The sequence below is a fragment of the Amborella trichopoda genome, chromosome 10, assembly GCF_054954075.1.
Source record: "Amborella trichopoda isolate Santa Cruz 75 chromosome 10, AtrichopodaSantaCruz75HAP2 v2.0, whole genome shotgun sequence".
Lineage (NCBI taxonomy): Eukaryota > Viridiplantae > Streptophyta > Magnoliopsida > Amborellales > Amborellaceae > Amborella > Amborella trichopoda.
The window spans coordinates 7,297,547-7,314,536 of NC_142345.1; the positions used below are offsets into that span (position 1 = coordinate 7,297,547).

General features: G+C 34.4%; 1 protein-coding gene across 3 annotated transcripts; it reads left to right on the forward strand.

Annotated features, from left to right (window-relative positions):
- Positions 1-581: 581 nt before the first annotated feature.
- LOC18446264 (uncharacterized) lies at positions 582-10,261 on the forward strand. 3 transcript variants are annotated; one of them, XM_088848586.1, is made up of 11 exons: positions 582-837; positions 5,118-5,247; positions 5,877-5,938; positions 6,512-6,650; positions 6,833-7,045; positions 7,135-7,273; positions 7,888-8,038; positions 8,325-8,434; positions 8,554-8,651; positions 8,785-8,854; positions 10,001-10,261. In XM_088848586.1, the coding sequence occupies exons 5-11, from the start codon at positions 6,954-6,956 to the stop codon at positions 10,073-10,075; spliced, it is 735 nt and encodes a 244-aa protein (XP_088704712.1). In that variant the 5' UTR covers positions 582-837; positions 5,118-5,247; positions 5,877-5,938; positions 6,512-6,650; positions 6,833-6,953; the 3' UTR covers positions 10,076-10,261. The 3 variants fall into 3 exon arrangements, with proteins under 3 accessions (XP_088704712.1, XP_006856447.1, XP_020530399.1); XM_006856385.4 differs by lacking the exon at positions 5,877-5,938; XM_020674740.2 differs by lacking the exons at positions 5,877-5,938; positions 10,001-10,261 and adding an exon at positions 9,830-9,958.
- Positions 10,262-16,990: the final 6,729 nt, after the last annotated feature.

Sequence of the window (16,990 nt, forward strand, 5' to 3'; positions counted from 1 at the left end):
TTTTTCTCATGTATATATATGTATATATATCTTGAGATCTAGATGATCGTTTTGAGGAGTTTTGGGCATCGAAACAACCTCTTCGATTGAATTTTTGAGGTGCGCGTTTAATTAATTGTTCAAAGGCTCCCCCTTACTATTTTTTTTCTTTTTATAATCATGCTTTTCAAAACTTTTTCTTAAAAATAAATTTAAATCATTTTAAAAATCACGTTTTAAGCTGGGTTTTTGCTCACTATGTTTATGGATAAGTTACATGTTCAGAGAGAGATTTGTTTTGTCATTGAAAGAGTGTTGTGAGTCAGCGGCCTCACTAGCCCACACAATCACAATCGTCCATCTTTAAGATGAACATCCATAACTAAAGATTCCCATTTAGAAAAATATTTTAGTAAAAAGTATTTTAAAATTTTATTTTATTTTTTATATTCATGCTCATCTAGATTATGGACCACTACAAATTTGGATCTAAGATTGATATAAAAATGGGTGTTTAAGGGAGCCCGCATGAAAATACTATGAGTCGGGGGACTCATAAAAACCGGGTCCTTTTAAAAGAGAGGTTTGGACCCTTTCGCGCTAACCTTCATGTCTTTCCGGTTTGTTCGAATATTTTAGGGTTTTGCAGTAGCTCGCTCTTCCCTTTCTCTTTTGTTCACGGAAATTAGGGTTTGGTTTAGGGTTTCTTCTCGACCTTTTTCACTTCTCTGCAACCTCGTCTTGGTTAAAAGATCTACTGTAACTATGACGACCGTGGTTGAGACTTCAGAGGAGGATTCAGCTCTCGCCGTGGTCCGATTCACTGCAGAGGTGGCTTGGCAAGATGCAGGACCGGAGGTACTTTTTTCCTCCTTCCAATGCTTGTCATCGTTTCCCAATTTCAATTTTTATATTTTATTTTTGTGGTTATTAATGGTTGAAATTGTGAAACTTTCTGAATTATGCGGTTTTTTCTCCAATTTAATGATCCGAAGACCTTTAGTACCAGAATTTTTGTGTTACTGTAGTTTCTTTCATTTTCTTGTATTTTTGCTTTTTTGGAATACTGCAATTTGTACACAATCTGTTGATTGGTAGATTGGATTTTTTTTTATTGTTGGGTAAATGGATTGTTTATATTAATGGAACTTTGATAATTTCTGATGCATTTGCGTGGAAAATGGAAACTCGTGAATTTATTTTCCTTTTCTAACTGTGAAATGAAAAATTTGTGCGCATCTATTATTTACTGTGATGGAACTGGATTTCTTGGATTTTGGGTACCTGTTTTACCCAGGTACGATGTAAATTTCAAGGTTTTCATGAAAGCTATTGTCTTTTTCACAATTTTTTGAGCTTTGATTTGACAGTGATAAGGTGGAATCCGATTTAAGGCATATTACATTAATAACTCCTTTCTGATATTTATCTGAGGTTGTGCGTCTAGTGCAAGCTTAATGTCCCTGAACCTGAAAAAAAGAAGAACCAACCTTTGGGTCATTAGTAGCGAATGTCAAGTTATTATGGAATAATCATTGCATTGACTGACATAGTGAAGTATGGGGTTTCTGGTTTTTGATAGTTTTATGGTGTTCCATCCGTATTAGTATTATTGGATCGCGTACTCGTAATAAAAGATACATTTCAATTGTTTTTGGTTATTGGAGACTGATGCACTGATTTGCAATAACCATTAGTTCATATGCCAATGATTTTGATAAAGAAGTTCATGTGGGAAGAGAGCTTGTGAATAATATTTTCTGAAGGCATGAGAAAGTAGCTCATATGGAGTTGTTAGAGGAATAGTTGGGTGTTTCCTGCTCTTGAACATTGACCTGAATATTGTCTTGCAAGAAGGAGATGCAGTGCAATGGCATCCAATGAATTTTAATGAGAAACATGGGGACTTGGACTATTTCTAATATTAAAATAACAGGGTGTGTTGGGGGGGGGGGGGGGGGCGGGGGGGGGGGGGGGGTTCTATCTTTTCATGCTTGTGGGCTCCAAACTTCACGGTCAAGTTACTTAATTTTAGCGAGTTTTATTGTGGAGACCTCAAACTAGAATAGTGTTTGGTTGGGATCCAACACTATTCTAATATGTTCAATCCATGGTTACCGGAATCTCTCACCCCATGTAGTGATTTTGCTTCAGGATCACAATTCTGCAGTTCCTTCACAAAATCTTCATGGAAACCCTTTTCTTGAAGTCAAGAATCTCAATTCCATATTTTAGAAATCTTGATTCTACTTTTTTCCTATCTTGATTTCAACATTTATTGAATCTTACTCATTTAACAGTATCAAAAAAAACATAAAAAAATTATTGAATCTTGCTTTCACATTTATTGAATCTCGATTCGATTTTTTTGGAATCTAGATTCCACAACATCAATTACCATAGTTTTTAGGTGCAAGAAACAGTGATTCAATCAACATGGAATCTTACTTCCACCTTCATAAAATCTCGTTCCTATTTTTTTAGAATGTAGATTCCACATAATCGAATGAAATACTGATGTTCATAGGTGCATTCTACAACACAATGTGAATTTTATTGTCTCATTAAATGTATTCACTTTCATTTCATCACATTAGGTAAATGGTATATTTTGAAAATAAGGTTAAGGATTCTTACTATTTTTTTTGGGCAGATCGGTGGGGAATACAGGCCCCTACCTGTTTTTAGAAATAATTGGCAGTTTTCGAATGCGTTAGTGGGAATGGAAACCTAGACGGGTAGCTAAGGCTCAAGTGGTGCTACCACCACGACGTCAACCCCATTCCCGAAGTGGTATGTCAGTGGGGATTTGGGCCCCTGCCCTTTGGTGAGAATGGAGTCAGGTACCTCACCATGGGGCTCGGCACACTACTGCCAAGGCCCCAGACCATTCTCAGGATTCTTACACAATTGCTTTTGTAATGGTGCTCTAGAACTTGGCGGCTAGTTTTTAAAAGATAATTGGGAAAGAGAATTGGGTTCCAATTGGGTTACATTTCTAATAGTGCTAGAACTGGCGGCCATCTTTTAAAGATAATTGGGAAAGAGATTTTGGTTCCATTAAGATTACAACACAAAGCAACAGAATGGCACAAACAAGTTCCCATTTTCAACTAGAATTCAAAATCTCATTTTCAAGTATACACGAGATAATATTTATATATTAGAAAACATCATCACAAATTAGCTAGTGGATTGTGGGTGTCTATTAATTGTACTTAACCCAAATGTAGTATTGCGGCCACTCAACCGTAATTCTAATACTATGAGTAAGGATCAATAGATCAATTTCAATACAGGGGAACCATTGTTTAGGTCTTTATAACTTTTGAGGAGCATGATTCCAATACTAGGGGAACCATAGCTAAGCATACTCAAAACCTTGATTCCAATACTTAGGGATTCTTGCATATGATATACTTGAGAACCTTGAACCTTTTGCTCTAAGAAACAAATTTCCTCATGATATATGATATGCTTCTAAGCTGTTGCGTGTGATATCCCATAGATGTAGGAGTCTCGATTCCAATTGGGTTGGTTCTTGATCCAATAGAGGTAGGAATTGAGATTCCACTTGGGTTGAAGCTCGACTCCAGTTGATTTGAAACTCGATTCCAAAGATGTAGGAATCTCTATTTATGTCAAAACTCAATTCCATGGAGGTAGGAATCTCGGTTCCCCTTGGGTTAAAACTTAATTCTGATAAAGTAGGAATCGCGTTTCCTACAATTCCTTGTGAATAGACAACAATTCATATAACATAAATCTTCCATCCACTCGTGATTCCGCGATTTCAATTCCTAAATCGACTCGGCATCTCATTGTTTCCCACAAGTATGGTTCAATCTTATGAATAAATGTTATATTGATTGCTATGCGAAGGTTATAGTGAGAGGAGCAAATCCTTTCTCATGGAGAGTGATGATTTTCTAATCTTTGTATCTCTTGTGCTGATTTTTATTTACTTAGATATTAATTTTCTTGATTAATGCAATGGTTCTATTTTATTATTCTAATGTCTAATCATATTTTATTAATTCTTGACTGTTGGGAATTAATTTAAAGTGCATTTATATCATCATCATCGTCAAAGACTTTTCCCAACTAATTGGGGTTGACTTTATGAATCCTGGTCCGCCATTCTGCTCTATTAAGGGCCATACCCTCAATGAGACCGTAAGTTCTTGTATCTTTTCTCATTACTTCTAGCCATGTCTTTTTGGGCCTACCCCTTGCCATTTTTGAGTCTTTTTCACCAGCAATCAGGCGTAATTATGGCGCGTTGCTTCTGGGGAATGCCCTAGCTAACCCTTGCTTATTTCTCATTATACTTGGATTCCGGTACAACGTGTCTCTAATGGATAACACCCTAGCATTAGCAGATATCATAGATTTCGGATTCAAAGAGAGTTTTTGCAAAGTTATACATTGGCTGCATACTGAACACAACCCACTCTCTTTATTCGGGCTTGGGATAAGTTAAGGGCGAGTTTAAGGTCCTCATCCTTCTTAGACCAGTAAAGTGCATTTATATGCTCTCTTTAATTTGAAGGTACCCCGTTTGTACTTTACATAGGTGCTAATTGAATGAGGATAACTTGCTCTTTATATTTGCTTCGTAAGTAAATATGTAACATTTCTGTATTATTCTATCTATATTCTACCTTGAGTTGAGGATTTGCTGCTAAAAGAAAGTTTTGATACTTGAAATTTCATATGTCTAATCTTCCATATGCCCCTTTAAAACTGCGTCATTGAACACTTCAAATGGAATCTAATTGCCGTGGTTATATGGCTTATTAATTTGATAGTGTATGCGGGCAAGTATTTTAGTATCTGAGTGGCATGATGCTTCTGATTCCATTTGAGTGATATTAGTGATTGTGCTTAATTGCATGATGCATGCTAGGGAAGTGTGTTTTGTTGTTTTGGGATGTATTGTATCATATGAATAAGTTGGATACTAGTTGCATATGTGGTTTGGATACTGCATAATCAGTTTTCATCACCTGAGTTGACTGTTTTTCGATAATTGGTTGAGTTTTTTTTGTCAAGTTATTTGATTTGGTTATTTTTCTTCTTTAGTTATATTTCTTCTTCTACATGTTGATGATTGACATATTTCATTGTGTTGATAGCTCGCAGAAAGTGAGGTGGCTAGATCACTTGATCATGCCCAAGAACATATGGTGAATGGTAGATGGTTAGATTTGGCATCTCATATGCTCACATTAGCTGAACTCAGTTTTACCCGAGTAGCTGAGAAAGGTACAATCACACAATTATAGTACCACTCATGTTCATTTCATACACATTGGAATGTGCGAAAGCTATAATCATACCCAACATATCTGTATGACATGCTGTATAAGAAAAGGTTGGAGTTTTGCTTTTCCATGATCTCAGGTCGTTGGACATTATTCTAAATGTTGCTTTTGCATGATCTCAGGTCATTGGACATTATTCTAAAGTATTCAGACCTAATCTCTGTCTCTCTCTGTCTCTCTCTCTCTCTCTCTCTCTCTCTCTCTCACGCTCACGCATGCACGCACACACTCAAAATTTTTAAGAAGAATGAGAACAAAATATTGCTATTGTGCACTGCCTTATTGATTTCCCACATGTGAGGCTTCATGTTTTGATGGGGATGTCTTTATCCTGGGTTTCACTTCCATGAATCCTTTTTTCTTATTTTCTTTTGATTCTTTCTAGGGATTACTAGTAGATTTTCTGGTCTAATGTGCTCCCTTTGCATCCCTGATCCCTTGATTTGATCCCCAAACATGCTGTGGCTCTGCGGAAGTTTGTGCCAAAGTCCACGGTTACCTCATTCTCTAAATAGAAATTCACTTCACACACTATTCAAAGAGCTAACCTCTGTAATCTGGGTTCTGCAGAACCAAGTTTGGTCTTTTGCCCATCGGGGATTCACCTTATCTAGAAGACCATACAAAACTTGGTAATATCTCCCTGTCCTTCATAGTAAATGGCTCCAGATCCAAATTCTCTTTTAAGTTACTCGTAATGTTTATGCGACAAGCCCTTCTTGTAGTTCATTCTTGTGGTGGAGACCTTTTTACTCTGTCCATTGTGAACCCTGAGAATTAGTAGCTTTGACAATCTCTAAAGCTGGCAGTCTTTTTTAGCAGGCATGCACCTACTGGCTATGGTTAGACCTTTAGAATCCTGTTTCCAAATCATAGTTAGAGTGTCCATGAACATTGAGTTTGGGAGCTCCCATTGGCAGCTAGGGAAAGAAAAAAAAAAAGAAGAAGGGAAAAGATAGGAAGAATAAAAAGTCCCAGTAGCACTAGACTTACTCTTAGGGCTGAAATCGCCTACCTTGTCAAACATAGATCCTCAAGCTCTTACCTGCCCAATGATAGATGATGCTGACTTATCCTACACTATTGAGGACTTACCAAGATTTATTCAGTATTCTAAAATGTCACTCTGTTTCTTTGATTATAGCATTCTTTGTTATCTATCATTAAAAAACTTTTCACATCTGGTTTCATATTTGTGTATACAGATTTAGATTGTATCTATACTGTTATTTGCAACCTTGTCACAAAAGCCCGAAGTCCTGATGAAGCCGGAGAGATTGCAAGGGAGATATCTTCGGGAGTCCTTAAGCAACCAAATGAAAAGCCTGCTTTGCGCTTGAAGATGTAATAGTCGTCAAAACTTTTGCTTTTTTCTTTTCGGTTTTTTTTTTCCTTCATTCTGAATGAACATTTTATTTATAGTAAAAATGACACAATAGGTTGCTGATATACATTACAAGACAAGCTTCTGGTTAGCAACTATTATATTATACCACAATACGTACTTATGAATATCTATCCTCCAGACTGTTCAATCTATACAACCTTCTAGAGCAGCCCTTCAGCCGTTTCCAGGTCTATCAGAAAGCGCTCAAGCTGGCGGTTGATGGAAAAGTTACGGAGAGCATCATACCTTCTTTTAAAAAGATGGACAACTTCTTGAGAGAGTGGAATATTGGAGTCATGGATCAAAGAAAACTTTTCCTCACCATATCCAACATTCTGAAGGAGAACAAGAGGTACGCTTTAAGACCTCGGCTGAGGAGTACTGTTTGCAGGTTTTTGTTGCATTGGTAAATCATTTGCATCTCTTAAATCTATTTTGCAGCTCAACAAAGGATTCATTCTCCTTTTTAACCAAGTATTTAGCAACCTTTTCTGGGGAAGATGCACATACCATGAGTGAAGCGAGAGAGGAAGCTGAACGGGCAATTAAAGAGTTTGTGAGGGCACCTGACATGTTTCAGGTATGCTCCTTGTCTAGTCGTATGGCTTTTAACAAGCATCATTTCTTTGTTTCCATGCAATACTTTGGGTTTTTCTTTTCGTGCATATTTATCTGGTTTTGGTTGAAATGCAAACATATATTATGAAACAATGGACTTTGGTAAAACTTTATTGTGATTGGTCGTTCCTGTTTGATGTAATAATGGAATGTGAAGGAGGGGGATCCACCATTGGGTTCATGTTTTTCTTTGATGGGTCCCACATTATTTCCATCACCATCTGTCATTTTATTGCGGCTATGATGACCCAATGTGCTTTGGTTTTTTGTTGAAATTTATATTTTACTTGTACACTTTAAGATCCCAACCAGGATGCTTAATAAGGAGGATGTGCTATGGTTTTTTCCCTGTCTGATTAGACTAACTGCAATTTGAAAATAGCAAAAATATGGTATGGTAGTTAACTGTCTCGAATTCTATATATTGGATACAATAATTTCTATGTTGAGTTTTTTGCTTATTATCCTCATTTTTTTTTCCTGATTACTGGGTGGGTGACAATTTGTTCCCTACTAAAATGTTCCTAAGTGACAATTTGTTCGCCACTAAAATGTTCCTTTGTGATGTTGCTGCAGTGTGATCTATTGGACATGCCAGCTGTTGTCCAGTTGGAGAAGGATGGGAAATATGCATTGGTATATCAGCTGTTGAAGATATTTGTCACCCGAAGGCTGGATTCCTACTTGGACTTTCATGCTGCAAATTCTGCTTTGCTTAAAAGCTGGGGTAAGTTTACATATGTGTGTGTGGACTTCCATGCTGCAATTTCCACTTTCCTTAAAAGATGGGGTAAGTTTGCTTGTGTGTGTGTGTGAGAGAGAGAGAGAGAGAGAGGTTTGTGACAAAGCTTATGTAAAAGGGCTTCTGGAAACAGCATTTGTTATTGTTTAGCATATGGTTTTGAATCTTTGACTATCATATAAAAGAAAACATTCTTGCTTGTGAGGAAAGTTTCTATGGGTCTCAAATGCCTATCGTTTCGTCCTCAGAACTGAATTCCCTGAATCTACAGGTCTTGTCCATGAAGACTGTATCACAAAGATGCGGTTGATGTCTCTGGTGGATCTGGGTTCGAGTGGTTCCGGTGAGATCCCTTATGCTGTTATCAAGGACACCTTAAGGGTAAATTTTTAACTCTTCTTCAGTAAACACTTGAGTTAAAATTTCGGCTTGAATTTTTTGTTTTTAACTTGTAGAGTAAAATTTTCGCTTCAGACCTTCAAGCAATGATTCTTTTTCAGGTGAATGATGGGGAAGTGGAGTACTGGGTAGTTCGGGCAATAAGTGCAAAGCTACTCGATTGCAAAATGGACCAGATGAACCAAACTGTAGTAGTCAGGTAACTTGGTTTAACCGTATTTGTTTTCATTGTTTTATGGCTAACTCAGGCTTAGTGAGCTATATTTCCTAGATGATGATTGTTTTCTTAGACTTTTTCCTTGCTGTGATTCTGACCAAATGCCTGTGTGCAGTCGTTGTACTGAACGCACATTCGGATTGCAGCAGTGGGAAGGCCTTCGTTATAAACTTGGCCTTTGGAGGGTGAGGAGGCATTTCTCACTTTACCCTTATTTATTAGCACATCTCTTTATTTATTTTAATTCTGATTTCTGTTTGATGCGATCTGTAGCTTAACTCATCAGGTAAATGTCTGAAGTTCATCTAAATGTTTTTTCGAGAAAGTGAAGTAAATTTGAATGTCTTAAAGGAGAAAATTTTCTAACCTGTTTTGGGACTTTCCTGATTTGCAAGAAAGAGAAAAACAATGGACTGTCATGATATCGCCAGAAATCTGCAAACTTTAGCAATCCTTCGCAAGGGATAAACATGCTCCTCCCGGAGTCGATGTGTTCTAATTGCAATTGTATTATTTTTAGTGGATTCATTTTGCAGTTATTTGTTAAGGGCACAATGAAAATTTGTGCAAGGGAAATAGAGATTTGTTATGTAACAGTACCATGTGACAAATTTATACTGGAAGGATATGAATTCATTAGGTGATGCTAACATGGCAAAACGGATGGGTATGTCTGTATATAAATTACTTTAGTGTCTTGAACAAATGACTGAATATGCCCTCCTTAAAGATTGGATCTATAGAATGGTAGGGTGGTGTTTTTGGTCATTTTGATAGACTGTGTTTTACTTAAATGGGGCTTTTGAAATTCAACAGCAAGTATGGGATCTCTGATCCCTAATTTTTGTGCAAATAGGGATTTGATCCAATCATGATACTGCTAGAATTTTACGGTGGAAAAGCTTTATGATTGTGTCCAGGGTTTTGGTGTTTTTCGGTCCTGAATGAGTTTAGGATCTTGTCTCTCTTGCAATCGAGATAAATGATTTTTCAAATGCATTGGATGAAATGGTTCTGAAGTTTTGTGATGAGGATTAGGTTTATTGGGATTTTCTGGATTGGGTCAAATGGGTTATGGGAAAATTACTATAGGAATTGGGTCTTGGCTGTAGTTAGGGACCTTAAATTTCAAAGGATTGCTTCTTTTTGTGCAGTATTAAGAAAATGTTGCAAATGTTATGAGGACTATTCAACTGTTATCTTAGGGATTGAAGTTTGAGATTAGGGTCACTCTTGGACTTTGGGAATTGGGTTTTGACTATGGTTTGAGGGGCTTTAGGGTTTTAGAGAACTTTCTTTTTATCAATGATATATGCTCTTTTGTTATTCAGGAAAATGTTGCAAATGTTGTGAGGACTATTCAAGCTGCGAGGGCATCAGGTGAAGTAGTTCCTCAAGCTCTATAAGGTATGGCTCATTAGGCATTCTTCTCATTTGTGGTATTTGACAGCAAATGCACCCTTTCAACAAGCGGGGTTTTTACCCATTCGAGATTGCAATTTTAATCAAATTTTCCCCATTGGTTGTAGAGATTTTGATGTGAGAGAATTTCGTGAACTAAATTTGAAAAGTGAGGAGTTTACTTTGGCATCTGTTTTTGCTGCGTACTGGGTGCTTGATCAAATCTATCTTCCATTACTGATATATATGCATTTATTTTCTCACTTCTGAGAGAGAGAGAGAGAGAGAGAGAGAGAGAGAGAGAGAGAGAGAGAGAGAGAGAGAGAGAGAGATCACTTATAATTTTGGAATTTTGGATTATTATTTCTTGTCGACACTGATGTGGTTGTGTATGAGAGAGGGAGAGAGAGGATGGGCGAGATCACTTCCGATGGTGAATTATTATTCTAGTCGACATTGATGACTGGGAGAGCTCACTTTCTATCATGTTTGATTACTATTCTAGTGTACAATGAGCAAACCATGGTTTATAAGAAGGGTGTGGTTTGTATAAAGCTGAGGCTCTAAACAATCAAAATAAAGTGCATCTTCAAATAGTGTTGAGACATTTGTGGTTTCAATATTGGAAATCTTTGTGATAGCCTTAAAATATATTTTTATCTCTAATTATAAAATTTAAAACTTCAAAAATGGTATAAGATCAAGCAGGTCTATGAAATTCTCAAAAATTGACGGTTCAAAATTGCATTAGAAGATGCACTATTTCCAAAACTTGAAATCAATTTTTTTTTCTTATGTCTATGCATATTGATGTTGAGATGATCAATTGGAGGATATTTGGGCATCAAAATAGCCTCTTCTAGTGAAGTTTTTGAGGTGACCCTAATTTGATTAGTTAGGGCCTCACATTCATAACAACGTTTTTTTTTTATAAAAATGCTTGATCCATATTGGTATTCAATGAGAAAATATATTGGGAACTGGGTAGTTCTCAAAAAGGATTAGCTGATTTTTAACAAAACTGTATGGTTGTGATGGGGAATCGGACGGTCCAGCTTGGCCGGATCGCCTAGTTCTTATGGAAATTTTTATTTGTTATTTATTTATTTTTGGTTTTCACGAACTTTTTTACTTGCAAAAGTTAGCCCAATATCTCTATATGAAAGGCCTCACACGCACTTGGTGCAATGGGTGAATATGCCTTGCTGGTCTATATAGCTCTACACTTTTATGTGGAAATTATGTGAAAATTACGGAGTCCCCTCAAGCTATAACATTCTTATCGAAATGTCCCTGTTGAAAAATCCCATGTTCTTGTTACCGTAAACTACATTACCTTTCGAAAAAGTATACAAACAGACCATTTTCTTTTAGTATAGTGAGGTTACAATTACTATTGTCTGTCAAATTTTAAATTTGGTGGTCGTAAGTGTATCATTGACTAGATTCAATGTTAATTTTTTTTTTTTTTGAATTTTGTGACGTATCTCAAGTCATCTAATTTGTCATTTAATGACTCTTAATAATTGTAACTTCCTTATAACAAAGGCAAATAGTCTCATAGTATACAATCATTTTTAACACCCCCTAAGACATTTTTCAGTACAATTTAGGACAAAAATGCCAAAATTTGAAAATCAATTAAAAAACTGGATAAATCTTCCCAACTCTCCTTCTCTTTCTCCCCCTCTTTTTTTTTTGAATGGTGATTTTATTGAGTGAATGAAAGATTACAACAAGAAGACACATCATATAAGAAAAATAGAGAAAGCCCTAGAGAGAGAGAGAAGATGGGAGTGAAGGATGAAAATAACAGAAGAGAAAAGAGAAAGAAGAGAAGTAGATGGAGGCAGTGGGGTAAAGAGTCGAAGAACGTGAGGGATGGCAACAAAAGCTAAGCTGTGGCCTTTTTTGCTATGTTGTCTGCTGCTCCATTGTTTTCTCTATTAATGAGGTTGAAGATGACTTGTCTGGCCTGTAGATTGAGCATTATTTCATCTATGATAGGGTCAATTGCCATGGGACTAAGTTAGGGCTCTCAAACCATTTGATGACATGCGTAGAATCTCCGTCAATATAGTAGATTCGTTCCAGTTTTTTTATCCACGTTGAAAAAATCGGACCGCGTCAAGCCTATGAGTGACAACATTGTTTATTTTCGTCCATCGGTGCCGCATTTATATATATATAGGAAATTTTTATATAGAGCCGAGGTTCTAAACAATCAAATTAGAGCCTACCTAAAAAATTTCACTAGAAGATGTTGTTTTGATATCCAAATATCCTCAAATTGATTATCTCAACATCCAAATGCATGGACATAAGAAAAAAATGGATTTTGAGTTTTGAAAATAGTGTATTTTGTGATGTATTTTTGGATCGTCAATTTTCAAGATTTTCAAGTTTTTATGGATATGTTGATCTACACTATGTTTGAAGCTTTAAACTTTATAAATAAAGATGAAAATATATTTTAAGGTTATCACAAAGATTTTTAGTGTTGAAACCACATTTTTCGATACTATTTGAAGGTAGGCTCTAATTTGATTGTTTAGAGCCTAGACTCTATACGAACTGTACCATATATATATATATATATATATATATATATATATATATATATATATATATATATATATATATATATATATATATATATGGAAAAGTTTATATAGAGCCGAGGCTCTGAAAAATCAAATTAGAGCCTACATCAAAAAATTCACTAGAAGAGGTTGTTTCGATGCCTAAATATCCTCAAATTGATCATCTTGACATCAAGATGCATGAACATGATAAAAAAATGCATTGCAAGTTTTGAAAACATTGTATTTTACAATGCATTTTTGGACCGTTAATTTTCAAGATTTTCAAGTTTTTATAGATCTATTGATCTACACTATTTTTGAAGCTTTAAACTTTATAAATAATGATGAAAATGTATTTTAAGGCTATTGCAATGATTTTCAATATTGAAACCACATTTCTCGACACTATTTGAAGGTAGGCTTTAATTTCATTGTTTAGAGCCTAGGCTCTATACAAACCGTATCTGCACTATTTTTGAAGCTTTAAACTTTATAAATAATGATGAAAATGTATTTTAAGGCAATTGCAATGATTTTCAATATTGAAACCACATTTCTCGATACAATTTGAAGGTAGGCTTTAATTTCATTGTTTAGAGCTTAGGCTCTATACAAACCATACCCATATATATATATATATATATATATATATATATATATATATATATATATATATATATATATATAAACAATCAAATTAGAGCCCACCTCAAAAATTTCACTAGATGAGGTTTTTCTTGATGCCCAAATATCCTCAAATTGATCATCTCGACATCAAGATGCATCGACATGAGTAAAATATGGATTTGAAGTTTTGAAAAAAGTGCATCTTGTAACTCATTTTTGGACCGTCAATTTTCAAAATTTTCAAGTTTTCATAGATTTGCTCGCTCTATACTATTTTTCAAGCTTTAAATTATATAATTAAATATGAAAATATATTTTAAGGCTATCACAAAAATTTCTAGTATTGAAACCACATTACTAATATTGAAAATTATATATATATATATATATATATATATATATATATATATATATATATATATATATATATATATATATATATATATATATATATATATATATATATATATATGTGAAAATGCACAGTGATATCGCTTATGTTCATCACTGTTCAAAGTTCATCACACGGTCACAAGTGTTCGATAGTGTTTCAATTTTAATGTTTTTTCTATAAATCGAAATGATTTGAAATTTGGAACTTGTGTACATATCAGTGAGATGCACATAATAAAAATATTAAGAAAAATATTTCATAAATATAAATTGACCAAAATACCCCCATAAATTTACAGGGGTATTTGATCAATTTACATTTTTATATTTTTATATTTTTATTAGATTTCCCTATTTTTGATGATCATACGCTCTAAATTTCAGATCATTTCAATTTGTAGAAAAAAATGAAAAATGAAACACTACCGGGCAACTTTGACCATGCGATGAGCATCGACGAAATCACTGTTTATTTTCGCCTATAGGCGTTGGGAAGAGTTACTGCTACAGTGAACGCCAACGGCCCAGATTGAATCTGGTTCGATCTGACAATCCCTAATGTCCGATACTGTTTGAATTTTAACTATTTTTCTACAAATCGGATTGATCTGAAATTTGGAGCATGTGTACATAAAAAAATAGATGAATCTTTGAAAAATATAAAAAATATTTTACATGAAAATAATTGATCAAAATACCCCTGTAAAGTTTTGGGGGTATTTTGATCAATTGTTTTTTGCAGATTATTTGTTTTATATTTTTATTAGGTGCGCTTTGATGAGAAGAATATACACCTAAATTTTAAAGTGATTTGGATTTATAAAAAAAAATATTAAAATTCAAACATAAAAATAGGTCGTGGCCCTCAGATCGGTCGAGATTCAATCTGGGCCATTGGTGTTTACTGTAACGGTTAGCTAGTGGGCATCTATATATATATATATATATATATATATATATATATATATATATATGTCTAAAAGGATAATCTAAACTTCACATTCATTCAAATTACAAAGGTTTAAGATAGAGAGAGTTGTGAAGGGTGGATTTATTAATTTTGTAGTCTATTTTTTTTAAAAAAGTTATTTTTTGTCATATCTTTATCATTAAGTAAGCAATTTTATAAATATTATTACAGGATAAGAGGCACTTTTGTCATCTCCATAAAGGGTAAAGTTGAAATTTTTAAGAAAGACAAAGGCACTCTACAAATAAAATTCTAAGACACTAACTTCCAAAATGTCATTATACTTTTGTAAAAATTTTAAATTTGTCTTTGCTTAATAGTTAGTTGCCTATTAAAATAAGGGTGTGGTTTGTATAGAGCCGAGGCTTTAAACAATCACATTAGAGTCCACCTTCGAATAATATTGAGAAATGTGATTTCAATATTGGAAATCTTTGTGCCAGTCTTAAAATATATTTTCATCTTTAATTATAAAATTTAAAGTTTCAAAAATAGTGTAGATTGAATAGATCTATGAACACTTTTGAAAATTGACGGTCCAAAAAGACGTTACAGGATGCACTATTTCCAGAACTTTAAATCCATTTTCTTCTCATGTCTATACATCGTGATGTGGAGATATCAATTTGAGGATATTTGGGTATCAAAACAACCTCTTATAGTAAAGTTTTTTTAAGTGGGCTCTAATTTGATTGTTTAGAGCCTAGGCTCTATATAAACTTTTTCCTTAAAATAATTTTTTAAACAAAAAGTGATCATCTTTTTGATATATACACCCATCACAACCGCTTATAACTTTAACCTCTGTATTTTGAGGGGTTGTTAACTCTAGACAAACCCATATATATATATATGTGTGTGTGTGTGTGTGTGTGTATGTGTGTGTGTGTGTGTGGTTTGTATAGAGCCAAGGTTCTAAACTATCAAATTAGAGCTTGACTTCAAATAGTGGCGAGAAATGTGGTTTCAATATTGGAAATCTTTGACTAGCATTAAAATATATTTTCATATTTAGTTATAAAAAAGCTTAAAAAATAGTGTAGATTGAGCAAATCTATGAAAAGTTGAATAACTTAAAAATTGATAGTCTAAAAATACGTTACAAGATGGACTATTTCCAAAACTTGAAATCCATTTTTTTTTCAAGTCCTTGCATCTTGATGTCGAGATAAAAATACGCTACAAGATGCACTATTTCCAAAACTTGAAATCCCTTTTTTTCTCAAGTCCATGCATCTTGATGTCGAGATGATCAATTTGAGGATATTTGAGCATCAAAACAACCTCTTCTAGTGAAATTTTTGAGGTAGGCTATATATATATATATATATATATATATATATATATATATATATAGGAAAACAATACGTAACACCTATAGGCGAAAATGAACAGTGATTTCGTCTACCCCCATCATCGTCTAAAGTTCATCGTGCGGTCACGATTGTCCGGTAGTGTTTTATTTTTCATTTTTTTTCTACAAATCGAAATGACCTGAAATTTAGAGCGTACATTCATAAAAAATAAGGGAATCTTTGAAAATTATAAAAAAAATATTTTACATGAAAAACATTGACCAAAATACCCTCGAAAAGTTTTGGGGGTATTTTGGTCAATTTATATTTTACAGATAATTTTTTTTTATATTTTTATTATATGCCCCTCAGTAAGATGTATATACCCTCCAAATTTCAAGTCATTCCGATTTGTAAAAAAAAAACTGAAAAATAAAATATTACCTGACAATTGTGACCATGCTTTGAACGGTGATGAGGATAGGGCGAAATTACTATTCATTTTTGCCTATAAACGTTGGAAAGGCTTTTCTATATATATATATATATATCGAGAGAGAGCTAAAATCTTTCCGAGAGAGACGTAGTAGAGATGTTTTGCATATGGGGTTATTTCTATTTGAAAATCTGCAGCAAGAGAGATTTTCTTGGCAAAAGGAAAAGCATAGTAGAATATTTTCATCATTTGGGTTTTTTCGAGCTGGGGATTTTAGAGAGGGTAGTTATTTTTTCTTGGAGATTCTAGAGATAGTATGACCCCTTTGTCTCTTACCTCAACCCGAACCAAAGAACATCTATTACAAAAAGAATCCATGCATTTGTGAAAATAAATAATACAGTTTCTGGAGAGAGAAACATGAACCATGCCTTCACCCTCGTGAATAAGAATCTCTACCATGGCGTGTGGTGACAAGGATTTTGGTAGGGTAGGTTTTAAGGAGGTTCCGGTTTTAACAGTGGGGAAGGAAGATGTGAAGGATTCTTTAGGGCGGGTGAGTTCTTTGGTTGTAGGTTCTCCCCTCCATCAAAGGATCTTTTTGGTTTAGGGGA

What these genes read in the sequence shown, in the direction of transcription:
- LOC18446264 (XM_006856385.4), top strand. Translation starts at nt 745, where the DNA reads ATGACGACCGTGGTTGAGACTTCAGAGGAGGATTCAGCTCTCGCCGTG. An exon ending in ATTCTGAAGGAGAACAAGAG is followed by an intron (nt 7,046 to 7,134) that starts GTACGCTTTAAG and finishes TCTATTTTGCAG; the next exon opens with CTCAACAAAGGATTCATTCT. An exon ending in GGGCACCTGACATGTTTCAG is followed by an intron (nt 7,274 to 7,887) that starts GTATGCTCCTTG and finishes ATGTTGCTGCAG; the next exon opens with TGTGATCTATTGGACATGCC.